The 26,740-nt window shown below is 42.4% G+C and overlaps 1 protein-coding gene across 2 annotated transcripts in view; it reads right to left on the bottom strand.

The window, feature by feature from the left end:
• cenpe (centromere protein E) overlaps window positions 1-26,740 on the bottom strand; it is a 43,552-nt gene that overhangs the window by 10,096 nt on the left and 6,716 nt on the right. For both annotated transcript variants that reach the window (XM_084399343.1, XM_084399344.1), the window contains exons 13-42: window positions 25,298-25,450; window positions 24,563-24,710; window positions 19,773-19,872; window positions 18,872-19,550; window positions 18,132-18,188; window positions 16,965-17,153; window positions 16,582-16,656; window positions 16,430-16,498; window positions 15,669-15,800; window positions 14,980-15,157; window positions 14,382-14,527; window positions 14,040-14,300; window positions 13,360-13,581; window positions 12,303-12,437; window positions 11,007-11,180; window positions 10,604-10,699; window positions 10,137-10,220; window positions 9,784-10,044; window positions 9,483-9,704; window positions 8,728-8,796; window positions 8,558-8,641; window positions 7,784-8,005; window positions 7,424-7,627; window positions 6,983-7,180; window positions 4,171-4,329; window positions 3,206-3,286; window positions 2,780-2,863; window positions 2,588-2,704; window positions 1,834-2,022; window positions 817-972 (exon numbers count right to left, since the gene is read on the bottom strand). In XM_084399343.1, the coding sequence (XP_084255469.1) occupies window positions 817-972; window positions 1,834-2,022; window positions 2,588-2,704; window positions 2,780-2,863; window positions 3,206-3,286; window positions 4,171-4,329; window positions 6,983-7,180; window positions 7,424-7,627; window positions 7,784-8,005; window positions 8,558-8,641; window positions 8,728-8,796; window positions 9,483-9,704; window positions 9,784-10,044; window positions 10,137-10,220; window positions 10,604-10,699; window positions 11,007-11,180; window positions 12,303-12,437; window positions 13,360-13,581; window positions 14,040-14,300; window positions 14,382-14,527; window positions 14,980-15,157; window positions 15,669-15,800; window positions 16,430-16,498; window positions 16,582-16,656; window positions 16,965-17,153; window positions 18,132-18,188; window positions 18,872-19,550; window positions 19,773-19,872; window positions 24,563-24,710; window positions 25,298-25,450 (4,944 nt within the window). The remainder of the gene's footprint in view (window positions 1-816; window positions 973-1,833; window positions 2,023-2,587; window positions 2,705-2,779; window positions 2,864-3,205; window positions 3,287-4,170; window positions 4,330-6,982; window positions 7,181-7,423; window positions 7,628-7,783; window positions 8,006-8,557; window positions 8,642-8,727; window positions 8,797-9,482; window positions 9,705-9,783; window positions 10,045-10,136; window positions 10,221-10,603; window positions 10,700-11,006; window positions 11,181-12,302; window positions 12,438-13,359; window positions 13,582-14,039; window positions 14,301-14,381; window positions 14,528-14,979; window positions 15,158-15,668; window positions 15,801-16,429; window positions 16,499-16,581; window positions 16,657-16,964; window positions 17,154-18,131; window positions 18,189-18,871; window positions 19,551-19,772; window positions 19,873-24,562; window positions 24,711-25,297; window positions 25,451-26,740) is intronic.

The following is a 26,740-nucleotide window of genomic DNA, read 5'->3' as shown; positions in this document are numbered from 1 at the left end:
ATACGCTCACTAACCAGTGAACACTTCCCTGCACTGAAGTCTGATCTACAGTCACACACACTCTTGACGGGATAGTTCACCCAAAAATGGAAAACCTTAAGACTTATCCATCTTTAAAACACAAATGAAGATATTTGAAGATATGAAATCAGAGCGATTTCGGTCCCTCCATTGACAGCTACGCAACTTCCACTTTGTCACTTCAAAAGGTTAATAAAGCGATGTAACAGAGAGAAGAAAACTAATCCATATTAATTGAATATTCTGAAGCGACTCGACCGCTTTATATGATGAACAGATCGTGTGCGTCGATTCAATCTGTTCATCATTAAAGCGATCGAGTCTCTTCAGAAAATTTGGACTAAACCACTCGATTCATTAGTTTTACGATCTCTTTATGAACTTTTTGAAGCATGAAAGTAGCAGTTGCGTAGCGGTCATGAAGATGAACAAAAGTCTAATTGGTTTGGAACGACATGAGGGCGAGTAAATTATGAATTTATTTTCAGGTGAACTGACCCTTTAAAATTAGATATTACCAAAGTGGGTTTTCCCAGAGATGAAATTGAAAGGTTCTTCAGTGTTCAGAACCATTATTTTCTGAGTGTGAAGAACACTAACAATCTAAAGAACCTTTTTTGCAATGGATAGATTCCATATTAATAAAGGCTCTTTATGGGCATTGATGGTTCCATGAAGAACCTTTAACATTTATGAGTTTATGAAATTTTGCGATTAAACGGCTTTCATTGACTTGACCTCTGACCCAGTATGTAGAAGTGAGATTTATTCCGGTTCACGCACTCTTTCCCTCACCTTCTCCAGCTTTCCCTCCAGTTCTCGTCTAAGTTGATCCCTCTCTTTTGTGACGTCTCTTAAAGACTCGAGGACCTGCTCAGCGCGAGTCTTCTCATCCTCCAGCTGACCAGTCACACCACTGAGAGACTCCAGCTCCTCGCTCAGACGGTTTCTCTAAAGAAACAACAGATTACTTTAAAGGGGACATATCATGAAAATCTGACTTTTCCGTGTGTAACTGCTATAATCGGCGCCTCTACCGACATAAACGTGAAAAGTGAAACCCAGTAACTGTGTTCTGGTCAGTCTTTCTCTGCAAGCATGTCTAAAAATAAGCTGATCAGATTCTGCTCTCCTTCTGACGTATGAAGAGGATCTTATTATAATATTACCGGCCCTTAATCTGCACGTTTACACACACCAGCAACATTTGGTTTCACGAGCGACAACAGAGACCAGTTCTAACGCAATGATAAAGATCCAGCAAAGCCTGAAACTGTTCTGTGGTTGAGCACAGAACACTATTGACCAGAACATGTCACCGCTGTCTTATAAACACCTCAGGAACTGTGGACACTTGTGGAGAAGTTCAACATGATGATGAGATGATCAATGTAACTCCACAACAACTACAGAAATGTCTCCACTAACATTCAGAAGCTCTTCCTGAGTCTCTCCGTAAGGCTGCACTCGCTACTGGTTACTCTGGGATTCTGGATGAGTGAGATTGGCCTGTTTTGTTATTGCTGGAGCTTCTGAAGCTCGTGTAAAGACTCCGCCCTCTTCTGAACGGAGGCGGAGCTAAAGCTCATTTGCATTTAAAGGGACACACAAAAACGGCATGTTTTTGCTCATGCCCAAAAAGGGGCAAATTTGACAAGCTATAATAAATGATCTGGTATTCTGAGCTGATATTTCACACACATTCTGGGGACACCAGAGATTTATATTACATCTTGTGAAAAGGAGCATATGTCAGAAAGGTGCTGTTTTTAACGGCAGTGTGAGCTAAAATGAGCAGATTAACACGCTTACCGTCTGTTCGCTCTTCTGAAGATCGAGTCTCAGTTGCTCTCCCTCCTCCCTCGTTCTCCTCAGCGTCTCCAGGAGCTCATCCTTCTCTTCTGTAAGTGAGGTGAGGTTTGTTTGGAGGCTCTGGATCTCCGTGTTGTGCTGGTCTCGTACGGCACTCAGAGCCGACAGATCTTCACTCATTTGACTCAACTGAGAGGAAACAGTAAGAGATTCAGCACTGAATCATTCACCCGTCACATCACATTAGGGCTGCACGATTAATTGTGCAGCCCTACATCACATGTAAGGGTTGTTGATCCGTGTCTAACAGCACTCACTACGACAGAATCATTCAAATGTCAGGGAATTTGGCAAATGTTGGATGAATCAAAAGCAGGGCTGCACGCTTAATCAAAAAGGGATATGGACGAGTAATAATATCAATATTCTAATTTCGAATATATGAAAAAAGAAACAGAGGTTACTGATGCACTTACAGTTTTATACACTATTGTAACCTCATTTTCCCTGCATGCACATTAAAGAAAATATACTTTAAGAACAATTGTTTCAAAAGTTAATGCACTTTAAAAAGTGAATGTCATTTCAATAAAAGATGCGATGCTTGATTTGGTTTATATTTGCTTATTGCGCTCGCTTGCGCCCTCTTGTGGACATGAGACAATACAGCACTTTTATCCTCTAACTTTAAGCATTGCCTTTAGAATTCCAAATCTGCTAATATTTACGAAAGAAATCTGAATTTAGCCTTTACCCTCCGCTGAAGCTGTGACTCCTTCACTGCGCTCTGCTCCATCAGCTCTGCCTTCTCCTTCTGCTGCTGCTTCAGTTCCTCCTTACTCACGTGGAGCAAATCCTGATACATCTTAGACTGCAGGAGAGAACAAAATCAGTCAGTGGTGTTGAGGATCTCAGAGGACGTTACAGTGATGTCATGAATCCTCACAGTCGCTGCTGCCTCCTGAAGGTCCTTCTGGATCACCTCTCTCCGACTCCTCAGAGACACCAGCTCCTCCGTCAGAGCCTGAATCTGGACGCAAAGAAAAATCGCACAACATGAGGGATGGGAACTGTGAGTGATCGAACTGGTTCCACTTTTCCCACAATTTATCCCGTTTTCCAACTGTACGCTGGTTAGGAATGAAGTGGCTAGAGTTTATACACACTTCTACTGTTGAATCCAGCGTATCATCAGCGCTCGATTCTCTTCCATGGAGCTGTCAGTCAGAGCTAAACTAAACGCTATCGGCTGTTTGAAAAGGGGGACTCTCACTGCAACACGGCTCCAACTTATTTAAATAAAAACCGGTTCTCTATTGCAGCAGAACTCAACATGATGTAATATGTAGAGAACACACAGACTGTTACGCACCTGCTGAAGCTGAGCTTTCTGGCTCATCTGATCAGACTCCTGATGCGTCTTCTGTTTGAGCTCTCCTTGGACCTGGATCAGCTGGAGAGGGAGAGATTTTATTGAGAAAACACTTAAACTGCTTCATTCCTTCAGAAAGGCACACAGAAAATATAAATGAAATCAAAATGGACAATTCTTGTAATGTAATTCATCCAATCAATTTCCCACAGACACAATCAAGCCCCGCCCACATCTGTTCTTGTTCCAGAAGCGTTTCACTCGGATATACGACATTATAGAGGATATGTACGTATGTATTTGGTATATATTTGAGCGTAAATACCATGTCAGATGCAGCTTCTCTTCCATCTTTTTCGGTGTAAAGTTTATAAACTCAAACCATTTTAAGCTATAAAATGCAAAAAAGACACTAAACTAAACCGTCACCAACAATCATAAAAATTGCCCTTATAAAAAGGTAAAAATGGCCCAGAAATCAGTTCCAACCCTTAATGGAAGAGTTATTAGGTGATAAATGAGCCTTTCAATCTTTACGCTGAGGAGAAAACCCAACACAACTTTGAGGGATCAAGAGAAACATGATTATGTATTTCTGCTCAGCAACACTGGACATCAACACACACACACACACACACACACACACACACACACACACACACACACACACACACACACACACACACACACTAATAACTCTTCATCACTGTCTGTGTATAACAGCTCTATATAATGATGTATTAGACAGGACTGTTAGACAGATCGTACAGTAATGAACAGGAGAATGTGAGCTCTGGCGTTCTCAGCGTCGTCTAAATAAAAGTCTCAACAACAAGCGTGTCTCACGTCACTTCAGAGTTCCTGCTGGCGGTGCGAACGCAACCAGGAAAACGTTCCCATGGGAAACATTAGTTCTCGGGGGAAACACCCTGGTGGCTCGTTCCCCTATAGTCATGTGGTGTTACCTCTCGAACGCCCTGCAGGATCTCCTGAAGGTCTCCTCCCTCACTCAGTGATGTCACACTGACGGAGGCGCTGGATTGGTTGGATGCAGCGTCTCTCTCAGCCATCAGACGGTCTCTCTCGGCACACGCGGACAGAAGCCCTTGCCTCAACAGCTCCATCTGTGAACCAGGAGAAACCGGCTGATAACGGATCTCAATCACAGGAGCTCATGTCCAGCTTCAGAGAGACTTTATTCTGATGCAGCCCTATAGACATTCTGTTGACTAGAAGTAACTCTGAGTATTAAAGGGGACATATGACCCTTTTCACAAGATGTAATATAAATCTCTGGCGTCCCCAGAATGTGTCTGTGAAATATCAGCTCAGAATACCAGATCATTTATTATAGCTTGTCAAATTTGCCCCTTTTTTGGCGTGAGCAAAAAAATTGTGTGTGTCCCTTTAAATGCAAATGAGCTTTAGCTCCGCCTCTGTTCAGAAGAGGGCGGAGTCTTTACACGAGCTTCAGAAGCTCCAGCAATAGGCCTATGTCACACTTCCTGCTTCCGGAACGCGGAGTAGGGATTCAGAACTTCCGGTCAACAGTATTTCTCCATAAGGATTTAGATTATCAGCCATAATGTCTAAACCATCCGAGGTAGACTGACCACGAGCTATGAGGTTGTGAAACGAATGTTTTTGCTCCTGTAGAAGCTATAAGTTAGTATGAAATCAACCCTGTTTTAAGAAAAACATGTTTTATCCGCGATCTTATGAAAAAAAACTACACTACCCACAATCCTAAGTGTAGCAGCAACGTCTGCTGATTGGTCCAACTCCCTGTTACCATAGAAACGTTTACCTTACTGACGAACAGCCCGCCGCTGTTGTTGTAGTGTACCGGGTTGCTCTGCGTCAGGACGTAGACAGCCATTCCTCAGCTTTCACGCTTTTCCACTTGAGAGTTTTCATTTACCATCCGAACCACATCGTCATATGTGACTTCAGGCAGGTTGCGGAGAGATTTGGTCCAGCGGTATCTATCGGACTCCGCCATTGTAAAAAGCTAACCGGAAGAGCCGTATCCCTACTAAAAGACGTACTTCCGGTCTTCAATTTTTTCGTGACATAGGCCTATAACAAAGCAGGCCAATCTCACTCATCCAGAATCCCAGAGTAACCAGTAGCGAGTGCAGCCTTACGGAGAGACTCAGGAAGAGCTTCTGAATGTTAGTGAAGACATTTCTGTAGTTGTTGTGGAGTTACATTGATCATCTCATCATCATGTTGAACTTCTCCACAAGTGTCCACAGTTCCTGAGGTGTTTATAAGACAGCGGTGACATGTTCTGGTCAATAGTGTTCAGTGCTCGTCTGTGCTCAACCACAGAACAGTTTCAGGCTTTGCTGGATCTTTATCATTGCGTTAGAACTGGTCTCTGTTGTCGCTCGTGGAACCAAATGTCGGCTGGTGTGTGTAAACGTGCAGATTAAGGGCCGGTAATATTATAATAAGATCCTCTTCATACGTCAGAAGGAGAGCAGAATCTGATCAGCTTATTTTTAGACATGCTTGCAGAGAAAGACTGACCAGAACACAGTTACTGGGTTTCACTTTTCACGTTTTCTGGGTCGGTAGAAGCGCCGATTATAGCAGTTACACACGGAAAGTCAGATTTTCATGATATGTCCCCTTTAATCGTCTGTAAGAGTGCGCAGTCTTTGTGTATCTAAAGTCTTTGCTTATAGTCAACAGAATGTCTAATGCTGCGTTCACACCAAACGTGAATCTGCGTCAAAATTCGCGCCTGCCGCGTCTAGTTATACGCGTGACCACTTTGTGTACATTCGCGCGTCAAATCAAAAGTTTGAAGCGAAATTTACGCGCGTCAAAGGCGAAGTCAGGGGGCGAAAGTTTCTAAGCTGTTGGCGGCCATCTTTTTTAGATGTTTATCGAGCATTAGCAATAGCATTAATCGAGAGAGTCACCGCTCTTATATGATCTGAAGAGCAGAAACAGCTGCGTAGGGGACATCGTGGCTGTACTCGGGTCCACCAGACCCTCCGGAGGGTTTCAGGAGTTTCACAATTTGCTCCAGGAGGTAGGTTTGGTGGACCTAACGGTGAGGACGCTGACGAGGACAGCATAGGCCGTATAAAGCCTCGGCCTCGAGTGGTCGCTGCCTGACGAGCCCGCGCTGTACAGCCCGGCGCGAGGTTCACCCTCTCCCGCACCTAATCTGTCATTTATTTTTGTTTTGATAATAAATGGAGCCAGCCTCCAAAAGTGAAACCTGTCCTGTAATTTTTTTTGAAAAGTTTTTATACACTTAATTGTGTTTGGTGTCTTTACATTAGATTAATAAAGTTTCATATAGGCTAATCTAGAATAGATATGGAATAAATAGCATTCAATACAAATGAGTAGGCTATCTCTCATATTGAAATCGAGTTTTTATGTGAAAGATTTGCTTTGTTGTGCATTTTAGTCATATTACAAAATAATTTATTGAGGCCAAACATAAAATAACATTAAACTGTCAGTTCACCACGTGACAGCAGCAAGCAGGCTCCTGATTGGTTAACGCGGCGCGAATTGACGCAGAAGTTCAGATTTTTCAACTCGGGCGCCAGACGCTCAATTCGCGTCTAGTTCGCGCGAATGAGGCGAATTCGCGTCTACCGCGTCACGCTAAACGCCTCATTCGCGCCGCAAGACCTCCAGACGCGCGTCAATGCGTCTTACCATTGACTTAACATTGAAATCACTCGCACCAGACGCATATTCGCGTTTGGTGTGAACGCAGCATAAAGGGAAAGTGAAGCGTCTCACCATCTCGCTCTTCTCCACCAGCTCTCTCTGGATCTGCTCTCTCTCGTCTCCGATGACCCGCAGAGACTCCAGGAGCCGGTCTCGCTCTTCAGTCAGAGCGCTAACGTTAGCTTCAGCCGTCTCCATCGCCGCTAGCTTCTCCTGCTGCTCTCCGGTTCTCTCAGAAGACGACAGAAGATCCTCACGAAGCTGCAGCATCTGATGAGGGAGAAGAAACTGGGGCTATGGATGGATGCGCTTTGATGGACTTCCAAAAAAATATATACCAATTGACTCCCATTATAAAGCTTGGAAGAGCCGGAGCATTTTTTAATGTAACTCTCGATTGTGTTCGTCTGAAAGAAGATTGTCATACACACCTAGGATGAGAGTGACTAAATCATGGGCTAATTTTAATTTTTGGGTGAACTATCCCTCTAGGTTGAACTCCTCAAGACTCACGATCTGGTCCTTCTCCTCCAGGTCTCTCCTCAGCTGGCTCTTCTCCTCTCGGCTGAGCTTCAGGATCTCCAGGAGCTGCTCTCGCTCCTCACTGACGGAGGCCAGGCTGCTCTGCAACTCCTCTCGATCGCTCTCGCTCTTCTCAAACAGCAGATGCTCTCGCTCGGCACTGACGGACCGCAGCTGCTCTCTCACCTCCACCAGCTGGGGATCATGGGAGAACGGGGACACTTTTATCCTCTATAATACAATTATTGGAATCAGAGAGGCCGCTGTCGGACAGAAGCCTCATGTGACCCTGGACCACAGAAGCAGGTCACAAGGGTCACACTTTCCCACGATGGAAAGGTGTGTTCGTACCGTCTGGTCTCTCTCCTGCTGGATCTGGTCCCTCTCCTGCTGGATCTGGTCCCTCTCCTGCGTCAGCGAGGTGATGCTAGCCTTCATCTCCTCCATCTCACGTGTGTTCTCAGAAAGTTTAGACTCCATGAGCGTCCGCTGAGACTCCAGCTCTAGTAACGCGTTCTGAAGACCTTTGACCTTCTCAAGAGCTCCTCTCAGCTCCTCTTGATTTTCAATCGTCTGCATTTGAAAAAGGAAATGTATAATTAGTGCTGGACGGTCTACTGGTTCATACCGAATACCGGTGTTCATTTTTGTTACGATATGAATTTTTTTTTATATTTTACATATTTCATAATGTTTTGATGTTATTTCACTGCCCATTTACACTACCGTTTAAAGGTTAGGGGCGAGTCCAGGTTTATTTATTATTCAGCAAGGACGCATTCAATTGATCAAAAGTGACATTTATAATGTTACAAAAGATCTATTTCAAATAAAGAAACTTATCAAAGAATCCTGAAAAATAAAATCTATGACGGTTTCCACAGAAATATGAGCTGTTTTCAACACTGATAATCATAAATGTTTCTTGATCATCAAATCATCATATTAGAGTGATTTCTGAAGGGTCATGTGACACTGAAGACTGGAGTAATGATGCTGAACATTCACAGGAATAAATGACACTTTACTGTATATTCACATAGAAAACAGATGATTTACATTATTATAATAATTCACTGTTTTCATCCTCCTTTGAAAAACAGCGGCTCAACTCGTTCATCTCACCATTTCCACATTCTCCTGTAGATCAGCCTTCAGCTGGCTCTTCTCCACGTTCACACACTCCAGCTCCTCTTTCAGCTGCTGCATCTGTCACACAATTCAGATTCTCATAAAAATCATGATAATCAGTGTCTAATGTGCTCAAATCAAGAGTGTGTGAAGGTTCAGATCACCTGCTGGAGGAGTTCATCATGATGCGAGTCAATCTTTGGGCCGCTGCATTCCTGCTGAGCCTGCATGAGCTGACACACACACACACACCCCTTTAAAGAGGACCTATTATGCTTTACATTTATGCTTTTCATGATCATGTAAAAGCTCCAGTTCTTCTCTATATCAGTGTCAGTGCTCCTGAACTCCTGAAACGCCTCCAGTGTATAGTCTTGAGTTTCTTCCGGGAACGAACACATCACAATATTCCTCAATTAATGTGTAGAATAAAGGGGCGGGGCCTGGTTGAGTTAGTTAGTAGTGTGTTAAACTGGCGGTTATGGTAAGAGGCGGGACATTTCCCAAACACACTCAAAGCGCTCGACCAATCACAACACACTGCTCCAGCCGACCAATCAGAGCACAGTGTGCTTTTCAGAAGGAGGGGCTTCATAGAGACAGGAAGTAAACAGAGCGTTACTGACAGACTGGGAAGAGAGGAGCCGCAACAATGGAGAATATGAGGAGAATAATCAATATACAAGCAGGAAAACCTGTTCTAGTAGAGCCTGAAACATCAAGACTTTGTAAAAACATAATAGGTCCTCTTTAACATGTACAATAGTCAACATTTGAAGTGGATCAAAACCTATCAGTTATACATGAATTTTGAACAATACCCGTTCTTGTCTTAGGACATCTTTGATGGACTTTTTTGATCCACTTCAAATGTTGACGACTGTATATTAATGTAATATGAGCAGAATTCAGTATTTACCATCCCGTTGCTGTCTTCGAGGTCGCTCTTGAGCTGGTCCCTCTCGTCTCTCAGGGCCTGTAGGATCTCCTGCATCTGCTCTCGCTCTTCAGTGTGAGAGATGATGGTGCGTCGCAGGTTCTCCATCTCATCCGGCTCACTCTGAGCTCGCTCCATCTTCTCCGACAGAAGCGTGTCTCTCTCGCCGCACACACACTCCAGCTCTGAGCTCAACTGCAGCGACTGACACAGGATAAACACAGTGTTAAACACTCCGGTCTAGAGGTTGGTGTGTGTGTGTGAGTGTGTAAAGTGCACGCACCTTCTGCGTGGCCTCCTCTAGTGCCGCCAGCAGTGTGTGTTTCTCCGTCTGGATGTTCTGGAGTCGTTCTGAGGTCTCTGTGAGCTGTCGGGTCAGGTCTGCTTCCTTCAGCTGAGCCTCCACCAGATCGCTCTCCATCTTCAGCAGCGGATCCGCAGACTCAGACGTCTGATCCTCTTCTGCTGTCACACTGGACTGAGCGGATCTCAGAGCGTCTCGCTCCGCTCTCACAGAACACAGCTCTTCTGACAGAACACACACCTGGGAAACAGCACGTTTATTCACATGTGTCACGTACAGCTAGGGACGTCTATATTAACTTCATATAATTCTATAGAGTTTCAGATCTCCACCTGTTCAGACGTCTCCTGAAGTTCCAACGTCAGCTGGTTCCTCTCCTCTAATAAAGTCTCAAGCTCTTTCTTCAGTGTCTGGATCTGTAGAACACGTCACAACATCAGATTAACCCACACAAACTCTAGTCAACCCATCAGATTAACCCACACAAACTCTAGTCAACCCATCTTTATTTATATAGTGCTTTTTACAACACAGACTGTTTTAACGCAGCTTTACAGAGATACAGGAAAGTTTGTTTCCAGAAGAAAATAGCGTCACAGTCCAGCTTAAGTAAGTTTAGTGATGCTTCATTTTGTTGTAAAAAAGTTATTAATTTAGTTCATTTATATATATAGCCGATGATGTCATCATCCAGTTCAGCTCTCATATAATGGTGTCAATGTAGGAGATCAATAATATTCCTGAATATTTGAAGCAAGCCAGAAACTCACATCATGTCGAACAGAAGTCAGTCACAAACCTGCAGAAGCGGAGCGTTGTTCTCCTCGCTGGAATCATGTGGTTCTGGATTCAAACGCTGTTGCTGTTCCTGTAACTCGGACTGAACCTGCAGCATCTACAACAGAACACTTATACTTACTGTCCGCACTTCAGGTCAGAGGCTAACGGTGCTTCATTGGCTCTGCACAGTAACAATAAGGTTGAATCTGAATCCACTTCCATTACAGATATTTCAAGAGCATCACTTGCTACCAGCGTCACAACACTCACACGACAAAAACATTTGGTAACTTAGTGCTCGTTACATGTACTTATTCTTGTGGCTTTGTGTGAAACGTGACCTGGAGATTGACCCTTTCATCTGAACTCCTCTTCCTACACGTGTTAGCTGTAGTGTAGCTGAGTGACGCTAACTCTCTCACCATCTCAGTCTTCTCTTCCAGAAGTGTCTTCATCTGCTGTAGGCTCTCCTGAAGCTGGTCTCTCTCCTCCGTCATAGATGTGAGATCTGCTGTCATCTTCTCCATCACCTCAGACGGCTCATGCTGGTCAGATCTCTCAGACAGCAGTCGCTCTTCTTCTGTCAGCTGCTTCACCTGCAAACACACACGACACGCTTCAACGTTGAATTTTTCATACATAAATACACCACAACGTCTTTTCACTGTTGCACTGGTGAGGCACAGATGTGTGTTACTGTGACGGTGAAGATGGAAGAGTTAAACTATAATTGAAATCTGTCAAATTATATTACAGTGTTTCCCACACATCGGTTCACAATATCAACAGCCTTTTGGAAACTCTATTAGTGGTTGGCTTTGAGGTCGCTGAATAAACACGAGCACTGCACGGTTCAGTCTAAACGCGGCGCCGGTGTTTGCATATGAATGTTTCTGAAGTGACTGACGGTCTTTAGAAAAGTTTCGATGTTATTTTCAATTGAATGTGTCTTTATCTTTCCTGATAAAGCAGCGTTTATGAGCCGTTACCGGGGAAACCACCGCTTCTGCCGCTCCTAAAGCGACAAACACCACAACGATTCATCCAGTAATGAAACAAGAAGTCTTTAAACGAGTCATTGAACTCAAACTGATAAAAATGTTTAAACATTTGTATTAATCACACAGCTCTAGTATTCAGTAAGTAATGGCCTAATATAGAAAGTAAAATAAAATAGCATTTAGTCTGCACTGTATGAATCAAACTGGAGTCATTCAGGCAAGAGCAGTGAGAGATTTCCTGTCTTTTGATGTTTGATTATCATTGAGAGGCAGAAGGGTTATTAGGCTGCTGTCACTTTAAGGTCGAACGCACGGATCTAATATACACATTTTCTCCCAACGGTTTGTTCACTTCAGTAATTTGACTGCAATGGCATGAATTTTGAAGCTCAAAAGCTCTAAGTATACTTTGAATCCACTTTGAAACAGATCCACCCGGAGAACAGAGCGAGCTCTCAAACCGTTTAATGCATTTCTAATAACTTTTTAATATCAAGCACGTCCTGCATTAGACCGCATATTTACGACACTCACATTTAACTGATTTGGATGTTAAAGTCTAGAGTAATGAAATCACACTGCTGTGAAGAAGAGGAAGGAAAAACTAATCATTGGGAAACAGAACGCAGCTCAATAAACCTTTTATCTCCATTATCATCTTTTCATAATCACTGGCGACTGGAGACTGAAATCTCAAGAGCTGTAATTTACAGGTACCTGATGATCTTGGTCCCTCTGGTCCTGATGTTGGTCGAGCGTCTGAACTCTCTGTGACCTCAGATTGTGTATTTCTCCCTGCAGGTCCTTCACCGTCTCCTGAGCATCCCTCAGTTCTGCTTGAGTCTCGATCATCTGCAGAGAATAAAGCAGAGGGTTTAACACTTGTACGACCTTACGGACATTTGTCTTTTTCAGTTTTGTTGTTTTGATCATTTTGCCGGTGTTAATGCCAACTGCATGAGTTTGGGAACAGGTGTGTATTTCTATTGGAATTTTACCATTTCATCCCAGTTTCCTTTAAATTTTTTTTTTTTTTTTTGCACTAGGTATAAACATAGTTCCTCTCAGGACCTGCTGAACTGATGTCCCCATTGAAAGGGCCATTGAACTATAAAATGATGCAATCTTTGTAAATAGGCTTTCACTCTGTTGGCAAGACTTCAATATTTACATGTTTACTACTGTATTCCAGACGTGCCATTTTTTCAGGTTTGGCCTATAAAGCAAATACTCGCTTTATTCCCATTTTCTGCTTATGCATATAATAGAGCGAATTTGATAGATTATGCAGCTATAATTGTGTGTTGGTATGGATGTCAGTGTGGTTTGTATGTGTGTAATGAACATTTTGTGTGTGTGTGTGTGTGTGTGCGCTTGTAATATTTGAGAGGGAAAAACTCTTTTGGAGTTTTGCTGCATCTATTGGGGAATTCTGGCACTACGCCTATTTTTTTAGTTATTAACCTCATATTTGTAACAACTTCAGATTTAAGATTTTCTAGCAGTTTTAGAGTTCAACATGTTTCATAAATTGTCTAACTTTTTGTTTCACTTTTTAAACTTGTTTTTACTTCAACACTAATCTGCCACGGGTCTTCTTTAAAATGAGACCCAATTTAAGTCTGTGCTCTCAAGCTTAACATTTATGACAGTCTTTTGACAGACATTTGTCCACTATGGACCTGTGTAACTTTTAAATGGATGCACAAGGGTTGTTCAAGGGTCTGTTGCTGAGCGAGATCATCATGTGACCTGGCGGCAGTCGTGCGCTCACCATCTCTACGTTTTCCTCCATGTCGCTCTTGAGCTGGTCCCTCTCGTCTCTCAGGGCCTGTAGGATCTCCTGCATCTGCTCTCGCTCTTCAGTGTGAGAGATGACGGTGCGTCGCAGGTTCTCCATCTCATCCGGCTCACTCTGAGCTCGCTCCATCTTCTCCGACAGAAGCGTGTCTCTCTCGCCGCACACACACTCCAGCTCTGAGCTCAACTGCAGCGACTGACACAGGATAAACAGTGTTAAACACTCCGGTCTGGTGGTTGGTGTGTGTGTGTGTGTGCCCTTGTTTATATTACATTGTGGGGACCAAATGTCCCCATAAGAATAGTAAAACCTGAGATCACCTACATTGTGGGGACCAGCCAGCGGTCCCCACTTTTCAAAAGGCTTATAAATCACACAGGATGAGTTGTTTTGAGAAAGTAAAAATCAGAATGTTTCCTGTGATGGGTAGGTTTAGGGGTAGGGTTAGTGTGTGTGTGTGTGTGTGTGTGTGTGTGTGTGTGTGTGTGTGTGTGTGTGTGTGTGTGTGTGATGGGTAGGTTTAGGGGCAGGGTTAGTGTAAGGGGACAGATTATACAGTTTGTACGGTATAAAAACCATTCCGTCTATGGAGAGTCCCCACAAAGATAGTGAACCAGACGTGTGTGTGTGTGTGTGTTGTAAAGTGCGCGCACCTTCTGCGTGGCCTCCTCTAGTGCCGCCAGCAGTGTGTGTTTCTCCGTCTGGATGTTCTGGAGTCGTTCTGAGGTCTCTGTGAGCTGTCGGGTCAGGTCTGCTTCCTTCAGCTGAGCCTCCACCAGATCGCTCTCCATCTTCAGCAGCGGATCCGCAGACTCAGACGTCTGATCCTCTTCTGCTGTCACACTGGACTGAGCGGATCTCAGAGCGTCTCGCTCCGCTCTCACAGAACACAGCTCTTCTGACAGAACACACACCTGGGAATGAACCATAATGGAGGAGGTTTAGACATGTAGATGCAAAGACAAGCTAAGAAACCATGAGCAGGTTTCTCTAACCTGTCTCTGTAAGTCCTCCACTTTAACAGAGAGCGTCTCGAACTCCTCAGTCTTGCTCTGCAGACGTCGCTCCCTCTCGAGACTCTGATCGAGATCCTTACGCACGTCACACAGCGTTTTCTCCAACACCAGATTATCGGTCAGATCTGTGAAGGAGGGTAAAGGAGGGTGAACAAACGTAACAAATTACTTCCTTAAATGACAGACATAAAACATTAGAAGAATTGAAACTGCATGTACGTTTACCATATTTGATAAGCATGTTGATCATTGTTAACATATGAATAAAAGCCCAAGTTAAATGTATTCATCATATAAAGTGATTGAGTCTCTTCAGAAGAAATAAACCTCTTCATTCTCATGGATTATTTTTGACAATATCGTTATGTGCCTTCTGAAGCGTGGAAAGTTTCAATGGATGGACAAAAATGAGAGATTATAAAAAAATAAAAAATAAAAAAAAATCTACATTTGTTTCAAAGATAAAAATGTCTTATGGGTTTGGAATGACGAACTATCCCTGTGAGGTTCAACTGAATGAAAGTAGATCATAAATGCAGTCAGTTTTGGATCAGTCCTTTAGCGGTTCTGCACCTACTTTTCGGCACTTTCCCGTCCAGCAGAGCCGTCAGTTTGGTGTTCTCATCGAAGGCTCCCATTAGCTCTTTCTGAAGATCTGTTTGCATCTTCTTGAAGCGAGATTTCTCCAGCTCCAGCTTGTCCTGAAGCGTCTTCACCACAGCTTCCATCTTCTCATAGTCTGTGGTCAGGGTCACCTGAGAGAAGTCACATGACTCACATTAAACACGCCTCATAACTAGGGGTGTAACGAGACCTTTTTAACCCTAACCAAGACCTTTTTTTTTTTTTACTGTTGATTAAAATGCTAAATTTGATATTACATTGTGTGTGTAAATGAATATTCTTGGACTTGGTGCTGAAACCCAAAGCACAGGACAATAGAGATGCCAGAATAACAATATTCATGATTCTGAAGCTGAAAATAGAGAATTATTGAAGATGAATATGCTTGATCTGTCACTGATATATTTAAAATAATGTAGGACACTTTATACTGGTAACAGACATCTGGCATTATCAGGCCCACACAGATTCCATTGCATTTTTATACATTATATATAGTAGTTAATGTAGTACTGACACTAAAACTTTGAAAACTTGAATTTTATTTTATGTGAACTATACACAGTCATCACTATCCACGATACATATTGATGCAGTTTTGTATTGTGATATATTGACACACACACACACAGCTCTACTCACGTCTCTCTCTTTGAGGCAGATGTTCTCGCTGCGCAGGAAGGCCCACTCCTTCTTAGTCTCCAAACTGAGAGTCTCCGCATCATCTAGAGAGCGCCTCAGACACGTCACCTCATGCACAAGATCCTTGTCGCTCTGCAGATTACAATATAGCATCAATGAATATGAGTTGCATAATACAGAGCATATGTAGCCACAGGAAAGCAGAGTCACCGTTTCCCAGAAAGCATGATTGCGCGTCTATATGCAGATATTTAGATCTTTGATTTCCCTGGTCGACAAATAGAAATATGATTTTTCTGATCAAAATTGACTAGTTTAAGAAAAAGAAAAACCCTCTTGTTTGTAGGGCTGCACAATCTGGCCTATTTTTTATGATTATATATATCAATAAGGCTATAAAATAATAAATTATCACCAAATTAAAATATATTGCTGTACAAAAATGTATTTAAGTGAAACCATAATTTTTTAATTGACAATTAGAAAGTTTCAAAACTCATTAGCCGCTCACGTGTTAATGAACACCGTAATTATTTACTTAATTAAATGGCAGTCTTTGTGATTAGATAATTACAATAAGCAACATTTAGGTCTTATTTTGATTAATCACACAGCCCTAGCCGACACTCGTCAACGTACAGTGTGGAAGAATTGTGCAGAATATTGTGTTAATAAATACTGTATAAACAATCAATCAAAGTTCCCCTTGAAAACCCTCATCAGACGACCACTAGCTAATAGTTCAGCGACTCGTGACGTACAAATCTCTGAAGCTCGGTGCTCAGGTCGGTCTTCTTCTGAAGCTCAGATGACATCATCGCCAGATCAGCCTATGGAGAACAGAGTTCATATGGACATTCACACACATTTGGTCTTCGAAAGCAAATGAAAGAGAAAGTGAATGTGATCAGACCTTGAGCTGCTGGATCATTTCCTCAGATCGCTTTAGATCCTGCTTCAGTCTGGAGTTCTCAGACTCTAGTTCTCTCTGTGTGGAGACAGAGAACATGTCAACGAGATCATGACTGCTGTACGCTGGGGTGTAACGAGACCCTCGTGTCACGACTCGATACACATCACGATACAATATTACTGTATTATATTATCAGGACACACAAATATTCCCTCATTACATTTATTATACATTCAATTACAATATATAATGTAGTACTGACACTAAAACTCTATTTTATGTGAACTATACACAATATATATGGTCACTGTCCACGATACATAGATGCATTTTTGTATTGTGACGGTGTGATAAAGCTTTGACGTGACGCTCTCTCTGATCACCTCGTACTCTCTCTTGCTCTCCTCCTCTAGCTTCTCGAACTCGTCTGCATCTCTCCTCTCCTCGATGTCCTTCTGCAGGGCGTCTTTGTCTTTCTGAAGCGAGTCCTTCTCTGCCTTCACACTCTCCAGGTCTTCGGTCAGCTGATCGAGCGTGTGTTTGACCAGGTCTCGCTCAGCTATAACAGCATCCTTTACAAAATAAATAAAAAGATGTTTATTTATTAGCAGGGTTCAAACATGGCATCAGAACCCTGTCACATGGGAATGGGAATCGAATACTTGGTCAGGAATCAATTTCAATATGACTTTAAACAGTTCAGAAGTGAGACGTGTTTTCAGTGCAGGCGTGTGTGACTACAGTATACTGAGCAGCTCTTAAAGCGACAGCAGCCTAATATTCCTGAGGTCGTCTCGATAACACTGATCAAACAACAGAAGACAGAGTAAATTCACTCGTTCTAGACTGAATAACTTTATATTTGTAATATTTTCATAAAGTGCTGTTATTTTACCTTTGATTGGTTTCTGTACCCGAATAAATACAATCGTATCTTTGCTCAGTCGTATCTCCCCGCAGCGATTGCTAGTTTTTTGTTCTTTAATAATAATAATAATAATTAATAATTCGTTACATTTATATAGCGCTTTTTCTGAGACCTCAAAGCGCTTTACATAGATGGGGGAATCTCCTCAACCACCACCGATGTGCAGCATCCACTTGGATGATGCGACGGCAGCCATATTGCGCCAGAACGCCCACCACACACCAGCTTACTGGTGGAGAGGAGACAGTGATGAAGCCAATCAGTATATGAATATGAATATAATATTTTAAATGACTGAGTGTTTACTTGTCTTTCATAATGCTTTACATTTATAGGCCCATTAGCTAGGCTATTCCTTGTGTAAGTGTTCTTTAGCCTGATGATTTTTGTTCATGATATTCATCTACAATTCAATGTTTGGCAATAAGACTTGTGGCAATAAATGTGAATGAAATCCAAGTTTTGTTTTGTTACCTTATCGGAATTGAAATTAGGGAATCGATAAGAATCGGAATTGTTCAAATTCAAACGATCCCCAGCCCAGCCCAACCCATGATGCATTTCCAAAGGAAAAAGAACATTCAACAAGACAACAAAAAAGAATTGCATGATGTTTACTCACTTTCTCAAACCCAGCCATCTCACAGAGCTCAATGGCCTCTTCCAGATCTCTCTTCAGCTGAACACACACACACACACACACACACAACACATTTTAATCAATGATAAAGAGAAAACATCACTGCAGAAGGGGATACGCATTAGACTTGCTATGATAGTCGGTGTTGACAGTGTTCAGAAGCAACACTGGTTACATCACTTGCCCACCGCGGCACCGCCACCCACTGTCGATTTCATTTTAATACAATTATTTAGTTCAGTTAGAGAACAGACACTACAATTAAAAAAACTGTTTAATAACCCGTGAGCTGAACGAGAGTCGCAGCACAGATCAGCAGGAGTCAGACCTCATTCATCACGAGGGTGAGGAGCTGACTGACGAGATGATGGCGGAATATATGGTATCAAAGCAAAGCGAATTTGTCATTGTACTGTTTTGTTGTTGTTTTTTTCATGAAGAATAATAGGCTAATGAACTCGCCATTCAAGCAATCCGCCCCCGAATTGGCGCTAGTTTGAAAGTGAAACTAAAACGCGCACGGGCGTGGAGCGAGCAGAGCAAACGTTTCCAGCTCATTCCTATGGAAACACTCGCTCAGGACCGCACCATTACGAGCGCATTTTACTTTTGCCTTCAATTTAGTGATTTAAAACCTCACCGTCACAAAAAATATCCTCTCTGTCACATCCTAATATGCACAAAACAGAAGTGCATTGTGGGGACTAGAGCTCGGGTTGTACCTGTTCACAGGTGTTCTGCGAGCGCAGGAGGGCTTCTGAAGACTTCTCCAGCTCTGCCAGCTTCAGCTCCAGTGCGACGCTCTTCTCCTCGGCTCTCCGGCTCTCCTGAACCTGCGTCTCCAGACGACGCTGCAGCTCCTCCAGCTCAGAGAGGGCCTGAGTCTCGGGCTCAGAGAGGGCCTGGTCCTGTTCTGATGGCGTGGATCGAGTCTCGGGCTCAGAGAGGGCCTGGTCCTGGAGCTCAGAGAGGGCCTGGTCCTGTTCTGACGGCGTGGTTTGAGTCTGGATCTCAGAGAGGGCCTGGTCCTGTCCTGATGGCATGGGTCGAGTCTCGGGCTCAGAGAGGGCCTGGTCCTGTTCTGACGGCATGGGTCGAGTCTCGGGCTCAGAGAGGGCCTGGTCCTGTCCTGATAGCGTGGACCGAGCCTCGAGCTCAGAGAGGGCCTGGTCCTGTCCTGATGGCGTGGACTGAGCCTCGAGCTCAGAGAGGGCCTGGTCCTGTCCTGACGGCGTGGATCGAGCCTCCAGCTTGTTCTTCAGCTCAGACACCTTCAGCTGGAGCTCAGCGCTCATCTCCTCTGCTCTGCGTTTGCTCTGAGTCTCGGCGTCCAGCTGACGCTCCAGAGACGCCACCTTCAGCGCCAGCTCGTTCGCCTGGGGAGAGTCGAGGAAATGACTCCTGAACACAGAGGAGACATGATAGAAACAGAAGAGCATGTGAGCACTGCTGCTAGAGATGACCGATTAGTCGCAATTTACATGAAATCGCACTTAAATAGAGTTGGCTTATCGCGATTATGAAAACTTTTAGCAGTAAACAAAACTAGGCTAACAACTCAAGCCGATTTAAACGCCCCATTAGAGAGTAAAAGCAGTGTTGATGATGATGATGCGTCCTCACCCATCCGAGGAGCTGCGGGCCGTGATGCTGCTCGTCTCCATGTCTATGTTGGGTTCATCCAAGGCAGTGAAGTCAAAGCGGCTGTCGAACTCATCCATATCTGGACACAAAACACCACAACTGAGCAAACGCCTCATGAACCTTTATCTAGTGATGGACACACAAAAATCTTCACACAATGTTCAAATCTATTGGCTTGACTGGAAATCAGTGTGGCGTTTTTAATTCGAGTTAAAGATAATTGTGTTAAATGAGCCTGTCTTAAGATGGACCAGTTGGTTTGCGTTGCCGTCATATGCTTAATTATAACAATTAACTTGATAAGGCAAACAAAAATGAATAATCTTCTTTTAAGACAAGAGGGATTTAAGAAGTTGAAGGTTATCCTAACTTTAAGAAGTCATTTATTGTCATTTATTGCTCTGCCCCCCTTCCTGTTCGCAGGAGTGATGAGATAGTTAGTAGATTGTGTTCACTGAATCGCTGGCTGTCTGAGTGGTGTCCGTGTAATAATATAGAATTCATAGACAATTGGAAAAGTTTTTGGGGCAAACCTGACCTGTTGAAAAGAGATGGTATTCATCCCTCCTGGGATGGTGCTGCTCTTCTATCTAGTAATATGGCTCATAGTCTTAGAGCTCAAACATGACAAATTGGGCACCAGGTCAGGAAGCAGACAGACTGGCTAAACCAACCGTCTGCTAGCGGCCTCGCGTCACCCAGGTCAGATAAATCCCATCACATAGAGCCTCTTTCACCTAGCTATCATCATATAGAGACTGTGTCTGTTCCCCGATTTTGGAAATCCAAAAAATGTTTAAACCTATCTAAGGTTAAAAATTTAATTGATGTTCAACAAATAAAAAACAGCTATAATACAGATGAGCAAATGCTAAAGCTTGGGTTGCTGAATATTCGATCGCTTACTTCAAAAGCACTCATTGTTAATGATATGATTTCAGATAATAACCTAGATGTGCTGTGTTTGACAGAAACCTGGCTAAAACCAAACGATTACATTACTTTAAATGAGTCCACCCCGCAAGATTACTGTTATAAACATGAACCCCGTCTGAAACGCAAAGGGGGTGGTGTTGCTGTAATTTATAGTAATATTTTCAAAACCACTAAGAAATCAAGTTTCGAATATAATTCTTTTGAAGTGTTAGTGCTTAATGTAAAAATAGATAGTAAAAATGATAAATCACGTTTGAGATTTGTGCTGGCTACTGTATACAGGCCACCAGGGCACCATACAGACTTTATCAAAGAATTTGCGGACTTTCTATCAGAATTAATATTGACTGCAGATAAAGTACTAATTGTTGGTGATTTTAATATACACATCGATAATGAAAAAGATGCATTGGGATTGGCATTTAAAGACATTGTAAACTCAATTGGAGTTAGACAACACGTGTCAGGACCTACTCATCGTCGTAATCATACTCTAGATCTAATATTATCACATGGAATAGATGTTGATGCCGTTGAAATTCTGCAGCAGAGCGATGACATCTCAGATCATTATCTAGTCTCGTGTAAATTACATTTAGCCAAGGCTGCAAAGCCGACTCCGTGTTACAAATATGTTAGACCTATCACTTCTGCTACTAAAGATTGCTTTATTAATAATCTTCCTGATCAGTTTCATCATTTTAGCATCCCGGATAGCTTAGAAAAACTTGATATTGCAACAGAAACTTTTAACTCTCTCTTTTCCAGCACTTTAGACACAGTTGCTCCTTTGCGCTTAAAGAAGATTAAAGAAAATAGTCCAACGCCGTGGTACAGCGAGCACACTCGGGCCCTTAAGAGAGCAGCCAGAAAAATGGAGCGCAACTGGAAGAAAACAAAATTAGAGGTATTTCGCATTTCATGGAAAGAGAGCTCGATTGCTTACAGAGAGGCTTTAAAAGCTGCTAGATCTGCTTATTTTTCAAACCTATTAGAAGAAAATAAACATAATCCTAGGTATTTATTTGAAACAGTGGCTAAACTAACGAAAAATAAAGCTTCAAACACAGAAGGTTCCAAGCAGCACAGCAGTAATGACTTTATGAACTTCTTCACTTATAAGATTGATAATATCAGGGATAAAATTATAACTATGCAACCGTCTACTACAGTATCGCATCAGGCAGTGCATTGTAGTCTCCCTGAGGAAAAATTTGATTCATTCATTGCTATAGGAGAGGAAGAATTTACTAAACTCGTTAAATCATCTAAATCTACAACATGTATGTTAGACCCTATACCGACTAAGCTACTGAAAGAGATGCTTCCAGAGGTCATAGATCCTCTTCTTAATATCATTATTTCCTCTTTGTCTCTAGGATACGTACCAAAAAACTTTAAGCTGGCTATGATTAAACCGCTTGTTAAAAAAATGCAACTTGATCCTTCAGAATTAGTCAATTACAGGCCGATCTCGAATCTACCCTTTCTGTCAAAGATACTAGAAAAGGCAGTATCTTCACAACTATGTTCCTTTCTAGAAAGAAATGATATCTGCGAGGATTTTCAGTCCGGATTTAGACCATACCATAGTACTGAGACTGCTCTCGTTAGAGTAACAAATGATTTGCTCCTATCATCCGATCGTGGTTGTGTCTCTCTATTAGTGTTACTCGATCTTAGTGCTGCGTTTGACACCATTGACCACGACATTCTTTTAAATAGACTAGAAAACTATGTTGGCATTAGTGGAATTGCACTAGCATGGTTTAAATCATACTTATCTGACCGTTATCAGTTTGTAGCAGTAAATGAAGAGATGTCTCATCGATCACAAGTTCAGTATGGCGTACCACAGGGCTCAGTACTAGGACCGCTGCTGTTCACTCTGTACATGCTGCCATTAGGAGATATTATTAGGAAACATGGAATTAGCTTCCACTGTTATGCCGACGATACTCAGCTCTATATTTCTTCAAAACCTAACGAAACTTACCAATTCACTAAATTAACAGAATGCATAGCTGATATAAAAAACTGGATGACTCGTAATTTCCTACTTCTAAATTCTGAAAAAACAGAGATTCTAATTATTGGACAAAAAACTTCCTCACGTAATAACCTAGAATACTGTCTAACACTTGATGGCTGCTCTGTTAAGTCTTCGTCGTCGGTTAGGAACCTGGGTGTGCTCTTTGATACCAATCTTTCATTTGAAAGTCACGTGTCTAGTATCTGTAAAACCGCATTTTTCCATCTTAAAAATATATCTAAATTACGTCATATGCTCTCATTGACAAATGCGGAACAATTAGTCCATGCGTTCATGAGCTCAAGGCTAGATTATTGTAATGCTCTACTGGGTGGTTGCCCTGCACGCTTAATAAACAAACTACAGCTGGTCCAAAACGCAGCAGCTCGAGTTCTTACCAGAACCAGGAAGTATGACCATATTAGCCCGGTTCTGTCAAAACTGCACTGGCTCCCTATTAAACATCGCATCAATTTTAAAATATTGCTGATTACTTACAAAGCACTAAATGGTTTAGCTCCGCGGTACTTGAGCGAGCTCTTAACGCATTATAGTCCTTCACGTCTATTGCGATCTCAAAATTCCGGCCAGTTGATAATACCTAGAATATCTAAATCAACTGCTGGCGGTAGATCCTTTTCCTATTTAGCACCAAAACTTTGGAACAGCCTTCCTACCATTGTCCGGGAAGCAGACACACTCTGTCAGTTCAAATCTAGATTAAAGACACATCTCTTTGACATAGCGTTCACATAATACATTATAGACTTCTATAATTCAATATTAGGCTGCATAGATTAGGTCAGCTGGAACCGGGAACACTTCCCATAAATCCTGATGTACTTGTTACATCATGAGAAGAATGGCATCTACGCTAATTTTAGTGTCTTTGTTTATCCCAAGGTTTTCCCGCAGCCTGCCGGATCCAGGCCGTTTCCAGATCTGATGAAGGACCTTCGCCTGGACCCGATGTCAATGCAGTGCTGAAGGGCCAACTAGTCTCTCCCTATGGAGGATCCCTTTCCCACTCTACAGATAACGCGTCGTCGGGAAAACTCAATTTGCGTATCTACCCCGAATTGATAAAATAAAATAAAATTCTGAATCAAAACTATAAGGAAACACCAGTAATTTGTTTAGGTTTGGTTTGTAGGGAATTCCAAACCTGCACACATATATTCAAACGCACATAACTATAGAACCCGTTCTTAATGCGCATCTGAACGCCATCAGCGTTTATCACAGGTTCGCGTTTAAAGTCTGTGTAGAGAGAATGGTGTCGTCTTGGCGGCCCTAATTTAAAAACAAATGATCGTTGCGACGGAAGCGAATCAATCAAAACTAACTTTAGCTGGAAAATAACTTTATTAAAGAACCGCTATAAAGCCAAAACAATCTTACGTTATATTATACATTTATCTCTGTGAAGCTGCTTTGAGACAATCTACATTGTTAAAAGCGCTATATAAATGAAGATGACTTGACTTGACTTGACTATTGTTCAACTTGTATATTTAAAGGATAAAGTTTTGAATTACTCAGACGGAGGAAAACGGTCAAAAATGCCCGAAAAGTAGTTTTATACAAGACAGACTAAAAGAATCAAACATTTATGATGATTAAGAACATTCTTTTAAATAATTTGGAGTGGTGTCTGAAGAACAATGGTATGGTCTGGCACTGGCCATATGAAGGTTTTTCGGGCCAAGCCTTCATTCTGAACATGACATTTACGTGCTTCACAGCGACTGCAGAATAATCTTCAAATGCAAGTAACTTTCTCAAGTGTTGAGACTCGTACCCTCTCCCTCTTCAGGCAGAGAGCAGTCGGCTCTTCTCTTCTTGATGTACGGCTCAGCGAAGCTCATGTCAGTGGAGCCGAGATCTTCCTCCAGCAGATGCGCAGATCTCAGCAGCTTCCCAGCCCACGTCACTCTCCGCTTGGGAACCTGTGCGTTTAAATGCAACAATCAGATCCACGGCCTTCACCAACACTGAGGAGTTACGATTAGGGCTGGGAATTAAAAAAAATTCTTGAGGTCAGGAATCGGATACTTGTTATAAAATTTCGATTCCTCTGTGAGCATTTCAATATGATTTCAAGCGTGAGACGACTCGCTGTTTTCAGTGCAGGCGTGAGTAACTATATTGAGCAACTCTTAAAGTGACAGCACTAATATTCCTGCAGCCGTCTCTATAATAACACTCAAACAACAGAAGACAGAAAATTCACTGGTTCTTGACTGAATAACTTTTGTAACTATATTTTTTATGTATATTTTATTTAAAAAGTGCAGTGTTGGCTATATATTGGTTTTCTATGGTATTTTTAAACCATGCAAACGTTCCTTGCTGAAGTGTTCTTTAGCCTGTTGATTTTTGTTCATGATATTAAGCGCCAATTAATTGTTTTGCAATAAGACTAAATGTGAATGATATCCAAGTTAGTTTTTTGCCTTATTGGAATCAGAATCGAAACAGGAATTGTTAATTCAAACGATACCCAACCCTCGTTACGACTGGTGAAATGGGTTACCTTCGGGATCAGGGCGACGTTTGAGGCAGTAACTAGCAGCTTGGTCAAGTTCTTGATCCGGTCCTGCTGATCTCTCTGGAGCTGGTCTTTCTCCTGCAGAAGCTGACACAGCGACTCCCGCTCGGTTTCAGTCGTTTGAGTGACAGAGGACACCTGTGAGAGGAGATGGGAAAGAGATCGTGTTATTACCGGACGACTGTCAAACCTGTGATGTACATGCTCACATAATATGCATGTGCACGCCGTTTCCACAGATTCATGTTTTTGAAGTTTACACGGAGATACAATTTTTTTGCACCTTGGATCCAGTTTTAAAGTTTGCGTTCTCGAGCTCCAAACTCTGTTGTTGTGCAGATGAACGGCCAGAACACAGTAAAGAAAAAAAATTCTGTTTTCTGTTAGAACAGTGCCGTGTTAGCGGCCCAGGGGCCCTATCTTTCACCCAGCGCAACTGACTTTGTACACGACGCATGTCTCATTCCTATTTTGCACCCGACGCACAGCGGACTTTTCCCTCCACAGACGCACGGCGGTAAATTAGGGAATGAACTTGCGCTCCCGGGGGCGGTTCAGTGAAAAGAGGCGGCGTGTTCCGGCGCAAACGTTCCCTGGTGCTATTTTGCAGTTTCAGAAAACAATTCCGCCGCTGACCAGGAGAAACCTCGTCTGAAGTCAGTGGCGCGTTGCGCATGTTGTTTAGATGCTGTTTTAAGGGCGCATGCTTGGCCATAATGTAGCGTGTGCACTTTGCTTCTCTCATCTACACACAGACGCAAAAGTTGACATTTTTGCAAATCATACATTACAAGGAAAAATATTCCACACGAGGGAAATCATTGTGTCCATGAAGATGTGGAAAAATAGGCATAAATCTAGCTTACACATTTACCCAAATTATGATACGCCTGTTTAACCGAAGCTAATCTGTGTGTGTTTCTCCATCCCCAATGTCACTTCTCTGTGTTTTACGGCCCTGACGAGAACGTCGGTCTCCTCGGCTGTGAACCGCTCCTGGCAAACCCGCCGTTATAATAGCAATCAGCCATGGAACAAGCACGCCTGCTCTTAAAGGGAATGTGAGATGTCACTCTGATTGGTTTATTTCACGTTAGGCCATCCTTAAAAATATTTTGGTTTGCAGTAACAGCAAAAAAAAAAACGAAAAAAAGGGTCGGTAGGTAGGTCTATTTTTTTTTTTTCAAGATTCAATGAAAAAAAAAAAATTTGTCATGATGATTACATAGGTATGAATTTAAACTAATTTGCATATCGTGACGTCACTGACTGGGTCAGAATCAAGAAAGAAGCCACTAGATATCAACTAAAGTGGATTTTCAGAGGGAAACAAATAAATTAAATTGACTTGAGGATTCACAAAATGACAGTTAATTGCATTAACATGCAATGTAATACCTATATGAAAAAAACATGTTAATGTGTTAC

This window comes from Rutilus rutilus, assembly GCF_951802725.1.
Source record: "Rutilus rutilus genome assembly, chromosome: 2".
Taxonomy (NCBI): Eukaryota; Metazoa; Chordata; class Actinopteri; order Cypriniformes; family Leuciscidae; genus Rutilus; species Rutilus rutilus.
Note: the sequence above shows the minus strand (reverse complement) of the source record. Positions and strands in the feature narration are given on the sequence as shown.